Source organism: Felis catus, chromosome B2, assembly GCF_018350175.1.
Source record: "Felis catus isolate Fca126 chromosome B2, F.catus_Fca126_mat1.0, whole genome shotgun sequence".
NCBI classification, from domain to species: Eukaryota; Metazoa; Chordata; class Mammalia; order Carnivora; family Felidae; genus Felis; species Felis catus.
Window position 1 is genome coordinate 63,365,072 of NC_058372.1, and position 13,118 is coordinate 63,378,189.

General features: G+C 37.8%; 1 protein-coding gene across 1 annotated transcript in view; it reads right to left on the bottom strand.

Annotated features, from left to right (window-relative positions):
* Window positions 1-7,795, bottom strand: part of COL9A1 (collagen type IX alpha 1 chain) — an 88,068-nt gene extending 80,273 nt beyond the window's left edge. The window contains exons 1-4 of the mRNA XM_003986294.5: window positions 7,767-7,795; window positions 7,154-7,227; window positions 5,872-5,949; window positions 5,600-5,732 (exon numbers count right to left, since the gene is read on the bottom strand). Coding sequence (XP_003986343.1) covers window positions 5,600-5,732; window positions 5,872-5,949; window positions 7,154-7,227; window positions 7,767-7,780 — 299 coding nt within the window. The 5' untranslated portion in view covers window positions 7,781-7,795. The remainder of the gene's footprint in view (window positions 1-5,599; window positions 5,733-5,871; window positions 5,950-7,153; window positions 7,228-7,766) is intronic.
* Between the last annotated feature and the right edge of the window lie 5,323 nt (window positions 7,796-13,118).

Sequence of the window (13,118 nt, forward strand, 5' to 3'; positions counted from 1 at the left end):
TTTTTATTTTAATGTAGCATGTTGTTAGGATTATTTGTTATGTCCATAATTGCTCCCATAAGTCCCCTCCACAATTATATCCTAGACCCACATATGCGTTCTGAGAATCAGTAACTGTGCAGACTTGAGAAGCTCCTTCACACTGAGCACATTAGTCTTTTTTCCAGGGAATTCAAATCATAACGTTAAAGTAGCAGCAGGTTGCTTGTCGCTGTATGTATGACGAGGGAAAGGTGGCCAGTTCTTAATTCTCTACTCCAGCCCAGTTGTTCCACAGTCTGACAACTAAGTCTGTATTGTTTCTCCTTTTATTGCTTTTTTAAAATGTTTATTTATTGCTGATAGAGAGACAGAGTGCACAGAGAGAGAGGGAGACACAGTATCCGAAGCAGGCTCCAGGCTCTGAGCTGTCAGCACAGAGCCCCACGCAGAGCTCTAACTCATGGACCATGAGATCATGACCCGAGCTGAAGTCGGATGCTTAACTGACCGAGCCACGCGGGGCACCCCTGACCCTACTTTTATTGCTTTAAATGGCAATATAAGACTGTCAGTGTCCCTAAGGCAGCTCCAGTCTACGTGGAAACTGTGATCTGGAGCAGCAATAACTACCTAGATCTTCTTTTGTTGAAGACAAGCTGCTAAAAGCAGAAGACTGCAATTTTAAAAAATTAGAACCTATTAAATGTAAGCATCATCTCTACAAGCTTGAAGGTTATGTTTTCTTTTTTTTAAGTTTATTTATTTATTTTGAGAGAGACAGAGACAGCGTGAGCAAAGGTGAGGTAGATAGAGAGGGAGAGAGAGAGAGAATCCCTAGCAGGTTCCCCACTCTCAGCACAGAGCCTAATGTTGGGCTTGAACTCATGAAACTGAGATCATGGCCTGAGCTGAAACCAAGAGTCAGACACAACCGACTGAGCCACCTGGGCTCCCCTAAGGTTGTATTTTTCTACCTTTCTCCTCAGTATAGAAAAATTCCTAAGTAAGGAAGGAATGCTAGGAAAACTAGATGCTGTTCATTTTGGTTGCTAAATAATAAGATTTGACATTTCTGAGAAGAGTTATGGACAGGACTCAAAGTCCCAAATCACCTTCCTTCAGGTCAGACTCCTGTTAAATAGCCCTCTCTTGTGAAAAGTAAAAAAGAGAAAGGCAAGAAGAAATAGCTAAGTGGATGTTGATTTAATTTACCAGTTGCATTAAAATAGGTTGTTAGGGGTCAAGAATTTCTAAACCAAAAATTTCTTCAGTTGCAAGAATGTTTAACAATAGGTAAAATACTCAACTTGCTAAGATTTTCTCTTTACTTTGACTTTATAAAATTTTATCATCCCTTACAATAGAATGAACAAACACATAACTCTTTACTACACATATTTTTGCACACCTTCAATAAAATGGGTCAACTATATCAACAAATTTCATCGCCTTTTTTTTTAAAGCTGGTTTTATAAAAATAACAAAAATATGAAGTTTTTCATCTGAATACCCTTTTAGCATCAAAATACGTCTTTTAATCATTGTGTTCTAAAATGACTTTAATTTTTATTTATAATACTGGGTGAATTCCTTTATTAGTACACATTCTTAAGTGATTGCTAGTGATATGTATTATACTTATTGCAAAGTTTTCAATTTATTAAATGTTTGTCAAGTGTACAGGAGATTTTAACACGTACATTTAAAAAAGATTCAGTTTTGAGCTAAGGAAATAAAAAGTGTGTGCAAGGACAATTTCCCCAGAATGAACATGTCTACCATATCCATTTTGATATTTACTTTTAATATAGATTCTATTTGATGTATTTCCCTTTCACTATAAATTTTTCAGGATATACATACTGCAGACTAACTTCTAGAGAAGAGGCTAAGGTTTACTGATGACAGTATAATATATTGCCTACTGTATAATTATAAAACCGCATAGAAGTTTATACAGTTCATTTAACTGATCTCAATTAATTTGGAGTTGGGAGATAAGTTTTAAAAGTTTCACAGAATGGTGAAATTTGATAAGTATCCATTTAAATTATGAATATGTTATTTTCATATTCTTTTTACTTAATGATCTGGATTTAACCAGATGCTTAAAGAATTTATTTTTCTTTTTTGCCCTATATAGTTATTGTTGAGGTATGAGGCTTTCACAGAAGGAAGATAAATCTTAATATTTTGTCCTCTTCTCTCCATAAAGCATTCTTTTCCTAGATTTTTGTAAATGTATTTTACCAATGTATTAGTTTACAGATGTACCAAACAAGGCTATAGAATTTTATCAGTCCCTAGATAAAATAAGTCTATTTTGCTTTGGTTCCACAAGTTGCAGTAACTTGTTTAAGTGACTTTTTTTGCAAAGATATCATGAGGTTGACTGAGGGATCTCTCCCAATTTATGCTTTATCCCATCTTTCCTGCTTAATGAGGAAAGAGATTATGTTGAAGGTAGACTAGAACAGAATGTCCCCATTTACCTCTGACTTGGTGAGGTAATGCCAAAAACTTTTTTTAAAAATGAGTTTGTGACTAAGGTTGCTAGAAGAACAATTCTTTTATAGACACATTGTGAAATCAAGTGTATCCATCAGCTCTCTTTCTTCATATACACAAAGATTATGTATATGTGTGTGTTCATGTAAGTACACAAGTATAATCAAGATTATCATGTTATTAATCTTTTAAACAGGCTAATACAGAATGTCAATATGATAAGAGGAGAAAATTCCTTTCAGTGTTCAAATTAATAAAATATATATGTATATGTATACTTAAGACCTTTTCAAAGTCCTCACATGTCTAATTTATATAGCAGCCCGTACTATTGTATTTTTTGAACACCTGAGATTCTGTTCTTACAAATATGCTATGCACATCGATAAATAAACTTGACAGCATACATAATGTAGAAGAAGCTGGATCTATAAATGATTTATTTCATTATGTTACAATCTGCACAGAGTACCTTAAAAAGAAGAACTGCATGGGTTTAAATAAAAGATAAGAAGGCTTTAGACCTTGAAGCGTTTGTTTATGACCTTAACCCATGTAAGAATTGTATTTGTTAAGGTAAACAAACAAAATGTTTGTAAGTCTGAGTTGAGACTGTGATACTATTATGTATAAAATAAAGAGTAAAAAGCAGCAAAAAAAAAAAACTATTCTCATAATCTTCCAAAAATATTGAAAAGATAAAGGTAAATTGTGACTCTATCACATAAGTTTTTTATGTCATACTCTTATTCCCCTCCCACACAAATTCTGTTAAGGTTTTCTTTTCATTCCCTCAGAACCTATATTCTTCAGCCTAGAAATTTCCTTTAAACCAAGACAGTCTACTCCCTGCCTGATCTGAGAGCAATTCCAGTTCTTGCCTTTTTTGCCATCTGGTTTTTGAATGAATAGGACTAGGAGGGCAGCTTGAAAAGAAAGAATCCACTAAGGAGAAAAGGTTCCCATATATACACTTTCTCCTGGTGCTCTCCACTAGTTAGAATAAATACTCAACTAATACCACTGTGTGCCAGCCTCTATCCAACCCTCTCCATTTATTAACAATTTGCTCCTCATGGCAAATCTATGACAGTGTTATTTTTATTCCTAATTTATGCTGAAGGGACTGAAACAAAGACCGTGTAAGCAATTTGCCCCCAAATACACTTTATTACCTATCTGAGACTCAGCCCTCTGGCTCTCCCCTCCTTCTCTTTTTTATTTCTTTCTACTTCCTGCCTAATTCTTTTTTCAACTTTTAATAAGCTTTACTAGTAAAACAGAGTTTTTAGACTCTGTGGAGGCAGGGGTCAAGGAGATAGAGAATATGAGACATTGGTTATATCCTGTAAAAAATATTTAGTGATGGGGCGCCTGGGTGGCTCAGTCAGTTGGGGGACCGACTTCGACTCAGGTCATGTTCTCATGGTTCATGGTTCGAGCCCCGGGTCAGGCTCTGTGCTGACACCTCAGAGCCTGGAGCCTCCTTCTGATTCTGTGTCTCCCTCTCTCTGGCCCTCCCCCGCACACGCTCTGTGTCACTCTCTCTCTCAAAAATAAAATTAAAAAACATTTAAAAATTTTTAAAAAATATTTAGTGACAGCTCTAAGCACTTAGAGAAGAGCAACAGCAAAGATGAGCAGGAGGTGGGAGTTTATGTGGCTTCAAGTTGGTCAGTCTCTGAACTTTGAGTTACTTAATGGCAATCCAGATTGTACTTCAAATTACAGAGGAGAGAATTAGGTCCAGCATTGGCAGGGGGGGGATGTCTTCCATTACGTTTATTTTATTAAAGAAAGAAAAAAATGTTTTTAAAGATATTTAAGGACACTAGCACTTGTGAACATGCAAAGAAAATACAAGCAAAAATAAAAAAGTCAGTATCTGTTATCATGCCCTGTGAGTAATTTTCCAGCATCAGTACGGAGTAGTGGTTGAAGAACCATTCTGACTGAATTTCAGTGGTTCTAGCATCTCCCACCCCTGGAACCTCATGTAAGTACCTTAAGCTTTCTGGGCTCACTCCCCACCCTCATAACATGTGGATAATAATGTCTTTACCACAGGGTTGTGATCAGGATGAGATTTAATGTTAATTAGTAAATTTATAGAAAGAGCTGATACAATGCACTATTGTCATTTTATAAAACATAGCTCATATTTAGAAAAAAGATAAAATGCAGTTCATATGTTCAAAACATGAATTTCTATCTACAGTCTGGCACTGTATCAGAATATTCTAAATTGAACAAAATTTTCATTATTATAAACATTTAGAACTTTTATAATATTCTTTTACTGTTCTAATTAATCATTGTTTACTTTTACAGCTTAATTTTTTTATCAAAGCCTTAGTTTTCTTGTTCATCTATCAAAGGAATCTTAATTCCAATTTTTTGCAGTACACTGAAACATACAATGATTATGATAACTACATATAAGGTATTTAGGTGATATAAAACTGAAATCCTAAAGCTCCTTCATGACAATGGCATGACTCAACACATATACAAACTGAAGCACCACACTTATCAATAATTTAAAGGATAAAAAATATAGTTCTAGAGACGGAGGTAAATGAAGTGGAGGATTTTTAAATTATTATCACTACCATTGCTTCAGTTGTCATTATTCTAGTTTTGCTTTTGTTTGATTCCTGCCAGGAGCCAGGCAGTAGATGTGTGGTCAATTTCAGCACCAGGATGCTTGAACAGCACCATTGTGAGTCTTCTAACCACTCCGTGGTTCCTAGTTAAATTTATGCTTAACCCCTGGCACTTTTCACAGAGGGTCCTTTCAGCCAAAACCAGACAAATTATACAAAAACAGAGAGCAAAGTAATAAGAACATGTCCTGAATCAATGTATAATGGTCCCAGTGATTTTTTTTTCTCCTTGGAATGAAAAGCAAATCACATACTGAAAACATGAAGCGCATTCATATATTTAGACACTAAAGATAGGTAAATAAATTCCTTCATCTTAAAAAAAAATCATGATCTAAGAAGCATTGAACCTAAGAAGCATTGAAGATTCTCTAACATTGGGCAGCTTTTCATTTTTTAAAATGCATTTTAGGCAGATAATTAGATAAAATATTTTTATATACCTTGTTGGAATCCTGAAGTCTACATTATTTCCCAATTTGTAAGCCACTTGTAATGCCGTTGATCCCACTACCCTCTGAATAGCTCTTCTAGATGCTGCTTTATCTACCTGGAACTGAGAAATCAAGTCAAACCCTACAGAAAGGGGACACAAAATAAAAAGTCTAAAATGAGATCGGTTGTATTTTCCTTTCCACAACCTTCCCAAATAAAAGAATATATCAGGTAGGTTTGTAGAAAGCATGCGTTTTCAATATGATACATGGCTACTTGCCTGGTAAATCATCTTGGCCAATCCTAACCTTTGGACAGAGTTCATTTCCACCATTAGAGTTTGAATTAACAGGGAACCCTGCAAAAGAGACAGCATGTTATCTTACCCCAACCCCTACAGAGATCATGAAAATAGATCAATAATAATAAGAGCTGAAAAACTATTTAAAGGAGAATAGTATACCAAACACCTTGCCTATAGTGTATTTGGCTTTAATTACTTTGTCTCTAGGATTATAATTCATTCATCTTCAACTCATCCTGGAAGGGAAGCAAGGTGCAAAGTTGTTTTAGTAGTCTGTACTGGGAAAGTATTCCTTTGGGGGAAATTAGGAATTTGTTCCTTTTGGAACCAGAGCAGCACAATGTTCTGAATGGCACAGTGTCAGATGCCTGTTTGGAAAACTTCTGGTGCGTTGGGCTAGAAAATATTCCTTAAACACCACAAATTTTAGAATTCCTAGGAGAATCCAGAGCCAGCCTTGAGCCCATTCAGTGGGACTTCTGGAGAGTGGAGTTCTTAAGAATCTTTGTTAAATAGAGGAGGAGTTTGGGGGGGAGACTTGGGGTTCACTAATCCAAAATAAAATATATAGGATGCTTTTAATTTTATAGATTCATTCCAAGAGATCAAAAAAGCATTCCAACTAGGCTATTGTTAGCATCTGAGAATGGGGAAGTGTAATGAGAAAAAAAGAACCATGAAAATGATTAAACGCTTAATTCGATGAGAAATCCTAGAATTAAATTGGATGCTTCTTACACAGGTAGAAGGTTGCAGGGAGAAAGCTTGTTTAAGAAGGCTTTTTGTGACTGTCTAACTCCAGCACCCTGATGAGCACCCTGTTGTCACCCTGACAACAGTGACTTCCTAAACTTCAGAAAAAGCATTTTCCAGCTACAAGTTTTGGCCCAGCCATCCCAGTATATCAAACACACTCTTTACACCTCCCATGACCCAGGGTCATTCATCCATCCATTCATCCGTCTGTCCGCCCATCCAACATCACCAATTACCATATGAACCAAGTAGGCACTGTGGAAAGCACTGGAGTACACAGATTGGCTTTCCTGCTGACTGTGATTGCAGCCAGGACTTCTCTTCCATACCCATCACTGACCACATAAAACCAGCCATGGAGTAAACCATGGCTAAAGCAGGATTGAAGAGTGAGGCTGTGAAGGACCATGGATACTTCATTCCATCCTCTCTCAGCCACAGCCTGCCTGATCATTTCTGCAAACAAGTGATTTTTTCAAAATCCAGAAACTGTGACCCTTACTTGGGCGACGCCTGACAACTGCAGATGCCCAAGATCCCAGGAAACTGCAGACAAAGAAGAAAACTGGAATTTTCCTGAAGAGGAGAAAAGAAAAATGACTCAAACAGGAGTCCCTCCAGACTTAAATATTTTGAAATATGGTAAACGTAATGTAGGTGATCAAATCTCATTACAGTTTAGTTTTTCCATTTGACGTTGAAATCTTCAGAGACTTAATGAATTCTCATGTTTCTAGCTCCTACACTAAAACAATCATGAGACTGTTGTTTTTTTCTCTCTCACTTTCTCCATAGCTACCCGTCTCACTGTTTCTATATCTATTTCCTTGTCTATGTTTTCTTTCATCTTAGTTTTCCTCCCTCTTCACTTTAGTAGCTCTTTCTTTTTCTGTCTCTCCTATCTCTTATGCTTGTTCTTTTCTGCCTCATTCTCATCTGTCTTTCCCTGGCTCTCTCTGTCTGTATCTGTCTGCATCTCTCTTGCTTTCCTTTCTCCCCTCTCCCACCTCCCCTCACTTCCTCTCATCTTACCACCACTGCAGAAACATAGACCCTTGGTTTCAAGGGCCCCCAACCCAGTCTCCCCACCATTCTTTCCAGTGTCATGGTCTTACCAGAAGTTCTTCATTTCCCCTACTGGTTTTCTTTTGTGCCAACAGTCCCAGTGATGAAGGGGTTGCAGGGGGGTCAGTGCTCCCCCAAGACCCCTTCACTATCACCCCAGTACTAATGGGTTATGTGCCCAGCCTTGGTTCCTCCTGCCCTTGTAAGGGCTTAAAGCAAAGGGAGTGAACCAGAGGCATCTGGTGACACTTTAAACCACAGCAGAGGGAAGGGGTGGGGAGAGGCAGCCCTGTAAGCCCAGGCCTAGCCAGGGGTGTGTCCCCAAAACTAACAAGGTTATACTGAAGGAGGGATTAGCAAGGGAAAGTTTGCTAAAAAGAAAAAAAAGCCAGGATGTGGAGAAACCACCAGAAAAACTCAGGCAAGCTGCTATAGGAATACAGTGGAAGCTTTTAGAACTGCTATAGGAATACAGTGAATGCTTTTAGAGGACTGAGGTAAAGAGGGACTCACTGGAAAGCAGAGATGTGGGAACTCATGGGGGCCTTGGTTCACAGCCAACCTAGATTTGAATCTCCGTTTGTTCTGAAGCTTACTAGTTGTATGTCTGGAGGCAAGTTAGTTAATCTGTCTGTAACTCTGTTGCCTTAGGTGAAAATGGGTTGAAAATAGTTACCTAAAAAAATTTTTTTTGAGAATTAAACAAGATAACAAAGCAGAGAGTCTAATGCCTAGCTAAGGGGAACAATCATTATTCCCCATCAACATTATCATCATAGCTAACATTTCATTCACTGTTTGCCCCCCTATGTTGAAAATGCTTGAGCATGATAACATTTAATTCTCCTAACACTATAAAGTAAAATGAAAATTATTCCTGTTCTACAGGTAAGACAACTGAAGCACAGAAAATCAAGTAACTTGTAACTTGATCAAAGTTGCACAGCTAATTAGTTACCCGGTACATGCTAGCTCTCTGTACATCATGGCTGGAAATCTTGGTAAAATGTAACATCAAGCCCCCTAGTTTTTATTGCTTCTTAAACTCTGTAATTACCAGAGGTGAGCAGAATATACTTGGAAATACGCAACATATTATCCTCTATAAACAAGTTGAGAGCATGTTACAAGGAGCCTAGACCTAAAGAGAAAGGCTTTTATCAGCACCATGTCCCACATACCCACCCTCTCTCTAGAACCTGAGTGCTTCAAGAGAGAACCCTCGCCCCACCCACTTAGGATGGTCTGCTTCCGGGTGGCATCGGTGTCCAATCCAAAAACAGACTTTCAGGCTCCGATGATCCAATGATCTTAATAAGTTACAGAGTCTAGCATAAAGTAGTTTTATTTTCTTGAAGTTTCTTTAATTTTCAAATCAATTTAATTTTTTAATTGCAAAATAAATGGTGTTATTTTTAGTTTTTGTTGCTTCTTAAAAAAAATCCTTTCTTCTTCTTCCTTCCTCAGTTTGATAGAAATTTTGTTTGCCATGATGAGCTGAGAACCAAGTGTACTTGAACATCCACACCATTTGTCCCCCGTTCCTTTTCCACTCATGACCTGTTTCTCCGTTTGCATTGGGACATCCATCTCCTTACAATGTTTGGGGCTCTCCATAGGCCCCTGTCATTCTCCTTCCATCTATCACAATAATGATTCCCAAGGGTAGCCACTTTGGCTGAGTCATAGGATTATAAATGGCCCTAGCCTAGCTTCTTCTTGAAAGTTGACCAGGGCTTATTTAAATAGATCGGTTTACTAACCCCCAAAACCTCTAAACTTCTAATGGTAGGACTTCAGAAGAGAAAATGTGCAGCTGGGGACCTCCCTCAAATCACATGAAGTAAGGCAGCCCTAGATCCACAAGGAAAGGGGCATTTGCCAAAGGGACACTCTCCATCCACTTAGGTTCTTTATTTGTACTACAGATCCTCTAACATTATTTACTGTGGGAAACAAAAGAGGTAGATTTTCCTATGTAATTAAGTGTTTGAGAAATCCTTTTGTTAAGTGTTTTTAAGATCACACCACAGCTTTTGTCTCCTCCTCCTCCCACTTTGAAGAACCCTCTACAGCTAGAATAACAAGGCAAACGAAGGGGGGCTTCTAATAAAATATTTCTTAAATGAGAAGAAAATAGGCTTTCTTATAAGTGGTTTGGCTTTATTCCAGCTCGGCAGTTTTATTTAAGATGATGAAGAGCAAACAACTACTCTATTAAGAAAGAACATAAATCCAGAAAAAAAGATCTCTCTCTCTCTCTCTCTCTCTCTCTCTCTCTCTCTCTCTCTTTCTACACACACACACACACACACACACACACACACACACACACATTTAAGGATGCTTTTTTTTCCCACCTGTATTTTCTATTTTAATCATATTTCATAACGACGTGAGAGTCTCACAGAGAGAAGTACAAAGCCCACACTCTTCTGGCCTGGGTCAGGTTGCATCCTAAAATCACAGACACATAAACTTTTTCATCATTAACACTGTTCCCTCACTTTACCAAACAGTTATGTTCCTGAGAAACTATGTGGAAATTAAATCTGATCAACTATGTAAAATTGTAACTGCACTAAGACAGCTTGATATTTTTAAATGATCCACTTGTAAATAGAAGTATTTTGTACAGAATAATTATGCTTTCATCCATTTTTACTCTCTCCCTCCCTCCCCTTTACTGCTCTGTACAACAAACACACACACTAATCTTTCCCTTTCTATAAATCCAGGATTTTATTTACTTACAGTTTAAGTCAGGGAACATCATCACAAATAATCATCTTCCTTGATCATGTATTCTCTTTCATTTGTGTACCCAACTATTCAGCAAACACTTATTGAATGACTATACGTACTCAATATGCAACCACTCTTACCAAGCGCTAGGAGTTGGGGAGACAAAAAGCCTTGCCCTGAGGAAGCTCACAGTCTAATTGGGAAGTCCAATATGAAGATATCTGCAAAATAGTGAGGGAACAAGGCTGCGGTGTCACTGAGAACAAGTCAACTCAGTCCAGGAACATCAGGGAATTTTTCATAAAGGAAGTGAAATTTTAAAGGAAGACTAGAAGCCTACCAAGAAAACAAGTGGGTACAGTACATTCTGGGCAGAAGAAGTAGCAGGTACCATGACAAAAAAAAGTAGAAGAGAGTTTAAGAACCCCGAGTTTAGTTCAGGAACTCTTTCACTTGGTAAATATTTATTGGTGACTTTTCTACCATGAGCTCTGAACTGATCTCAACAAAGAGGCATAGCAAAGAAAGACCAAGTTCCTGCTCCATGAACCTTACAGCTGGTAGGGAGACAGATACTAAATACATTCACAAGAACAGACAAGATAATTTGAGTTGGAACTGTTATGAAAAATACACAAAAGTGGGCAATGTGTATTAGAGAATGGTAGGAGTAGGTGTAGAGACTGATCAGGATTGAGGGCTAAGGAAAGACTGATTCCTCTGAGAGGGCAAATTTTGACTCACACTAAATGAGAATCAAGAGGTAAGACTGATAGGGTAGACTGGAGAAGGAGAGGATGGTGGGTAGAACTACTTGGTTTTCAAGCTTGAACAACTGAGTAGATGGTGATGTCATTTTCTGAAATGATAAGTAGAAGGACCATGGGGGATGTGTTGAGTAGGGAGATCTTGAAAACCTTTGAAACAGTTTGGACTTTATTCTTGCTGTTAAGGGAGCTGGATGAAGAGTTTTATACTCTAACAATGACTTTTTAGAAGGTATGTCTTCAGAAAAATGGTTCTGGCATTGCTGAAGGATGGATTGAATGGATTTGACAAATCTACATGCATATACACAACTGAAACAAGTTTCAGAAGACACTATCTATCCATAGTGGGTGCACTCTATTTTCTGTTTTATTCTATTTCATTTTTTAGTGATGGTGACCAACTCAATAAATTGACTTCAGGACCAGCTAATGGGTTGCAGCCTATGGTTTTAAAAACATTATATTAGACTACAGTAGGCACCAGATATGTCAAAAGGTATCTTTCCTCTCGTTTCCTGGTATGGGGCCAATAGTTGGAACACCCCTAAAAATTCATAGGGTAGTAGGAAGGGTTCCTTAGTTTTAACACAACAATATTTTTTGAAAGTATTCTTTTGAAGTGAAGTTACCATAAACTTAGATTTTTTAAAGATGCCATGTGTCCCACACTCACTTTATAGATTAAAATAGTCACTTTTAAAACTAGCTTCCTAATAGTATACAGCTGTAAGCTTTCTTCTATATATCTTTTCTTTAAAAATAAAAAACTCAAGGGGCACCTGGGTGGCTCGGTTGGTAAAGCATCTGACTCTTTGTTTCAGCTCAGGTCATGACCTCAGGGTTTGTGAGTTCGAGCCCCACATCAGGCTCCATGCTGACAGTGTGGAGCCTGCTTGAGATTCTCTTTCCCTCTCTCTCTGCCCCTCCCCCCTCACTCTCTCTTTCTCTCTCTCAAAATTAAACTTAAAAAATTTTTAAAGTAATAATAAAAGAATAAAAGACTCAAATGCCTAGTGACACATAACAGTTGTGTGAGGAGGCTGCAAATTAGCCACAGCTAGAGCCTTGAAATTTATCAAAGAAATCTGGCTGAGAGGCTGATTAATAATCAGAGTTGCTAAAATGAGGACTCCCACAGTTTTGCATGGGGTGAAGTTTTACTGTAAAGAAATCTCACCACAATCAAAGCTCTATTTTTAATCTGCTTATTTTGGTTCTGTATTTGTAATTGTAGTCTAATAACATATATAGCAAGCGAATGGAGCCCCATGATGATAGCCATTTCTCTCTGAAATCACTCACAAATAAATGTGTTTTTGCCATGGACCATTAATACAAGAATGTGTTATTTAACATAAACTCCACCCTCACCTCTAATCTTCTTGGCGTATTACTTTTGCTTTCTCTAAAATATGAACATTTCCACTTCCCCAAGGAAGAGAGAAATCAGTGACCCTCCACCACACATGTGCCTCCAGCACAAGTTGATATATTTGCTGCCTTGTGGATCTTCAATTTGTAGCAGCTGATTCAAGTCCAAAGCTTCTTTCGCTTCTTCCAATAAACCTCACATACTGATCACTCGGCATGTTTTTCTACATACCGTAAACCCTCCTTTTCTAACAGGGGTTCCCAAAGTGACATCAGAATCACTTGAAGGGCCCCTTAAAAACATATCTCTGGGCTTCACCCCCCAGAACTTCTGAATCGGGAGATTTAACATGGATCTGAGAATTTATATTTCTTTTTTTTTCTTAAAGTTTCTTTATTTACTTTGAGAGAGTGAGCACAAGCGGGGGAGGGGCAGAGAGAGAGATAGAGAGAGAGAGAGAGAGAGAGAGAGAGAGAGAGAGAGAGAGAATCCCAAGCAGGCTCCACACTGTCAGC